This window comes from Montipora foliosa, chromosome 14 (assembly GCF_036669935.1).
Source record: "Montipora foliosa isolate CH-2021 chromosome 14, ASM3666993v2, whole genome shotgun sequence".
NCBI lineage: Eukaryota > Metazoa > Cnidaria > Anthozoa > Scleractinia > Acroporidae > Montipora > Montipora foliosa.
The window spans coordinates 16,558,133-16,563,132 of NC_090882.1; the positions used below are offsets into that span (position 1 = coordinate 16,558,133).

A 5,000-nucleotide genomic window follows, 5' to 3' on the forward strand; every position below is an offset into this window, starting at 1 on the left:
TGGACAGAATATTATATGGAATAGAGTGGAATAGACTCGAAAGAAATCGAATAATATTGAAAGTTTATACAACAGCAGCTACAAACGACCACTTTGCGTTTTTTTCTTAGACCTATTTCAGGAATTGGGTGTGTCTTATTGATCTGTTCAAGAGCTGAGGGTGTTTTTCAGGACAAAGATAGGACAGACAAAACTGGTTACACTTGCCAGATATTCTACGATATTTTCAGATGCCACTTTCATTTTGCATCCAACGCAGAACAAGGCCGAAAGAAAGTCTGCGAAGATCCTAGTTTTCGATACGATGAATTTATTACTGACCAGTGTTTCCAATGAGAGCTCTTAGTTCATCTACCAAATATTGAATCATCCGGAAATGGTTGTCTGCAGAAGATGGTGCCATTGTATCTCTTGACCTTACAGAATTGGAGCTGTGTCTACTCGGTGGGCTTGGTGTAGACGGAGTAACCTGTTCATGTATTGGGTCTGCATCTGAAGAGCTGACACGTACGTGGACACCTGACAGATTTTCCTGAAAAACTGGACTTGAAAGTGTTTCGTCGCCCATGCGCACAGAAGTTGCAGTAACGGGCGAAACAATTCGAACTCGTTTTTTTGGTACTGAAGAGTCGACCTTTTGTGTCATAGAATCATCATCAAACTGTTTTGCAACATCTGTTTTGCGTCCTTCTCTAAGTAATTTATTTGTTAAGCCTGATTGAAATTCGCTTAAATTATTCTTCAAAGAATTGACCCCTCCTAAATCTTTCTCGACATGAAACCCAGAATAATCCAGACTTCTTCTTGCCGAAGATCTTTGCGGTGAAGAATCTGAAAGTTTTTCACCTCTAGAGCCAATAAATGATTGTCCTTCCAATGAATGCTTCGTCACAGTGTTCCGTGGCAATTTATCTTCACTTTTTTGATGATTTTCCAGTTGTTGCATCATGGAGTTTTGTAGCAGTAGCTTTTGCTCCTCGTGATGACTCGGGCTTTGCTGTCGCTAAATTGAACAAAACAAGTTTTCAATAATGAGTCCTGGAAAACATAACCCAGGAAATGTCTTGCAAAATCAACCAAATGATGGTTCAAAGTTATGATGCTGGATGAAAGGTGTGACTATTGGAATAGATGAAAGGTTCTGAGCAGTTCTTTCCTGCAGTACTGTTTATGATGTTATACAAGGGGGTTCATAAGTCTGAGCCTGTGGATGAAATCCGAAAGTATGATCAATGAAATGAAAGCTATTGAGCAACAAATTTCTGCGGCGCTATTTCCAACCCTGTCTATGGTCCATTGTTTTGATTCTTTAGATCAGTGACAAAGGTTGCCCCTTGGAACCAGAGCTCAGCTACCAAAGACTTTGCAGATGATGCAGAGGGTTTCTTTCAGATGCTGTGTTTAACTTTCAAGGTCTTATTTTGTCTTTTTATCAACATACGGACTCTGGCATTCAAGTTTCAATCAACGGTTTCGTCTTTCACATTTGCCATTACAGTTGAGGCACCGTTAAAAATTACAAGCCGAAGACATGGATCGAAATCAACCAATCAAAAAGCTGAATGTAACCCATTCCACTACAGTGAAAATATGAAACCAAGGATTGGAGTCCACGTGTTTGCGAAAAAAGGAGAAATAAATATTAATAATCGAATCAAACCTGTAGCAGCTCATAACGTTCCTTTAATTGCAATATTTCTTGCTGAAGTTGTGCCTCTCGTATCTGCAGCTGCTGACGCTTCTGTCGCTCTTCAACTGTCGGGACAGGTGTTGACGACACCAGCCGGTCATTGTATGTTGTTGCAAATGCTTGGTTGGTTTCTTCTTGAGATCGTGATGGGGATGGATTGGCTATATCAAGTCGGGTGAAAACGTTGACATCATTAGCAATAACTAAAAATAACAGTATGTTTAATAGTAAGTGGGGGCAATTTTTTTTTCAAATCTGTATTCTGTTCTAAAACTTGTCTATTTCTCCTAGTTAGTAAGGTCTGTTGTCAAAGGCTTGAAAAATTGTCTAGCATGACTTTGTATGCATGAGATTTCTGCACAAGTGGCCAATATATAGTGAAGCGGTATTGCTGTATGAAAATTAATAAGATAGCAGGATTTTTCAGTGGGTCGTCCAGAAAAGACAAACAGGAGGCAAAAGCATTGCAAAGCGGATTAGAAATCCAGGACTCATACACCTTATTCATTAAAATGCACATACATGTAAATGAAAGGGAGATACCTAGGTTGTTCTAGTTTGTAAATTAAGAGTATTACCAAGTGGGCAGTTCATCGGCAAGACACATTTGTTGCTAACAGGAGGATAAGAAGGAGAACAACTCCTAAAATAGGGTCAACACAAACAAAGACAACTTTTCGCATTAGCTTCGGGAGTTAACTGTTGGAAAATGCGTGCTATAACCAGAGTGCAAGACCCACTCTCTACATAAGTGAATTTGTCCATAAAGATAAACATTTACTATACTCCAAGACTTAATACTAACCTTTATCATCAGGCCTCGCAGTAGGAATCACCACTCGTCCACTCATTGTATTTGTTTTTTGAGCATCTTGCTTTCCTGATCTGAGCGTGGAGTGAGATGTTGGAGCTCTCTTGATGTTTGACTTGGTTGGTTTTACCGCACTAACTCTCTTTGATGTAACTGTGGTCCATAAGAAAATCATTGATCAGTATAAAAGAGAATCCCCAAGAGATTTTGGCAAACAATAAGACATAGTTAAATTGAACTAGAAAACAGGAAAAACAAAGATAGCAGGTACAAAAAGAAGCCCATATTTAAATTTTGCGATCAAATAGCAGGAAACAAGATTGGAGTTAATATGACAAACAATGATAACAAAGTCAAAGAGGCAAAGGACAAACCACTCCAAGGCCTTTATAAATACTGACTCAAAAATAACAATACAGTATTTATTAATGGTTTTAGGAAGATGGCAGCAGAAAGAGGAGCTTAAAATAGTTCACAACAACTGAAAAAACAGACAAACAGAGAACAGATGATGGCTCTAACCTTTATCTTCATTATCCATTATGTTTGACAGCAAAGCCGCACACCTGTTAAGACCTCGATCAACAGCAGATGCCTGAAGATAAAACGCTTCACCATTTTACACATAACAACATTACTAATCGCTCAATTACCTTCCCCATTAACTTTCTACTTACTGTAGCTCAAAATAATTTCAGCCATCTCCTTTGTGTGCAATTCATTGGTCACTTTTTTAAAACCATACAAGAGATTATACCTTTATTGGTTAATACAGCCGTAGTTAAAAATTGTAGATAAAGGATGTTCAGGCCATGTGGCCCATCTTGCCACTCCTTATCCCAGTTTCATACCAATCCATTTAAACCAACAAGGAGTATTACTCCCCCCAGAGGAGAATTGGTACGTAACTGCAAGGTTAAACCTCAGCAAGAATTCCATGTCCTACTCCCTTTTACTCTTGGGTGAACAGGGCCTAAATTAAGAACATCTACAACTGTATCTTGTGGGAGGTGGGGTGGCCTCATGGTTAGTGCGCTCGACTCCGGATCGAGTGGTCTGGGTTCGGGTCCTGGCCGAGGACATTGTGTTGTGTTCTTGGGCAAGACAATTTACTCTCACGGTGCCTCTCTCCACCCAGGAGTATAAATGGGTACTGGCGAATCTAATGCTGGGGGTAACCCTGCGATGGACCCGCATCCCATCCAGGGGGGAGTAGAAATACTCCTAGTCGCTTCATGCCATTGAAACCAGGATAAGCTCCGGCCTGATGGGCCTCCTGGCCCGTAAAGCAGACAACTGTATCTTAATCAAGGAACACAACATGATGTCCTGGCTAAGTCCTGAACTCAGGCCACTCTACCTGGAAGCAAAACATTCATTCCTGGGCTAGCTTTCACACAGATTAATACACATTCCTAACAAAATAAGGATTATTCTATTGTATTGTACTGCACTTAACAAGAGGAAAAGGCAGCTGAACTTCATGATGCTTTCTACTGACCTCACTAATGTTGTCTGTAATTCAGTAACATTATCACTGACTACCCAAACCAATTAATTAAAGAACTAAGACTAGTAATGAAGCCGGATAAAACAACAACTACATGTAACTAGGGGTGCAGGGATGGCGCAATGGTGAGAGCACTCGCCTTCCACCAATGTGGCCCAGGTTCGATTCCCGGACTCGGCGTCATATGTGGGTTGAGTTTGTTGGTTCTCTACTCTGCACCGAGAGGTTTTCTCCGGGTACTCCGGTTTCCCCTCTCCTCAAAAACCAACATTTGACTTGATTTACTTTCATTGTTAATTTCAGTTTACAGTGTCCCCAATAAGCGCGCCAGCGCTAGAACGACTGGACACTTAAATAAAGTTCCTTTCCTTTCCTTTCTTTCCTTTTCCTGTTAGTTGCATCTACATGTACCTGATCTTCTGAGTCTGAGGTGTAAAGAGCGTAGCCAGGTTTTGAATCCTTTGCTGGTCTTTGATGGCCTTTCTGGCCTTTAAGAGGTCTGAAAGCAAGAAATGAAAACAATGCTTTTGGCAAAAACACCATCGCCAGCCCCAGAGGGAATTTGTCACCTATACAAATGATAGTTGGGCCACACTTAATCTTGTCCTTTCACAAGACTGTATTTCACCATTAATTATAATTATTTTTGTGAGCATGCTTATTTTACTTTTTGTCAGAGACGTAATAATTATTGTTAAGTAAAGGAATAAAGCTCTTGAAAACTCAATCAAAAGATCAAATCTAGTTGTTGTGTGTTGTTCAAAACAGATATGACACACATGACAATGTACATTTAACAGTTTGGTGACAACCAAACAATTTTCTCAGAAACCTCTGAGATTAACCTGTCACCTAATATTATTTACAGCTGTGTCTTTCATAAGACAGAGATTAAGACGACCATACGCATACATGTAAGAAAATAATGAATGAGATATGTTTGAATTTATTTGATATTTAAAAAACAGAGATGATGTATCTAACCTTTT

At 39.7% G+C, this 5,000-nt stretch overlaps 1 protein-coding gene across 7 annotated transcripts in view; it reads right to left on the reverse strand.

Annotated features, from left to right (window-relative positions):
- LOC137985070 (coiled-coil domain-containing protein 14-like) overlaps nucleotides 1-5,000 on the reverse strand; it is an 18,961-nt gene that overhangs the window by 5,629 nt on the left and 8,332 nt on the right. For all 7 annotated transcript variants that reach the window (XM_068832526.1, XM_068832524.1, XM_068832525.1 and 4 more), the window contains 6 exons: nucleotides 4,996-5,000; nucleotides 4,423-4,510; nucleotides 3,024-3,096; nucleotides 2,496-2,654; nucleotides 1,661-1,851; nucleotides 322-1,003 (listed from right to left, as the gene is read on the reverse strand). The exon at nucleotides 4,996-5,000 is cut by the window's right edge. In XM_068832526.1, the coding sequence (XP_068688627.1) occupies nucleotides 322-1,003; nucleotides 1,661-1,851; nucleotides 2,496-2,654; nucleotides 3,024-3,096; nucleotides 4,423-4,510; nucleotides 4,996-5,000 (1,198 nt within the window). The remainder of the gene's footprint in view (nucleotides 1-321; nucleotides 1,004-1,660; nucleotides 1,852-2,495; nucleotides 2,655-3,023; nucleotides 3,097-4,422; nucleotides 4,511-4,995) is intronic.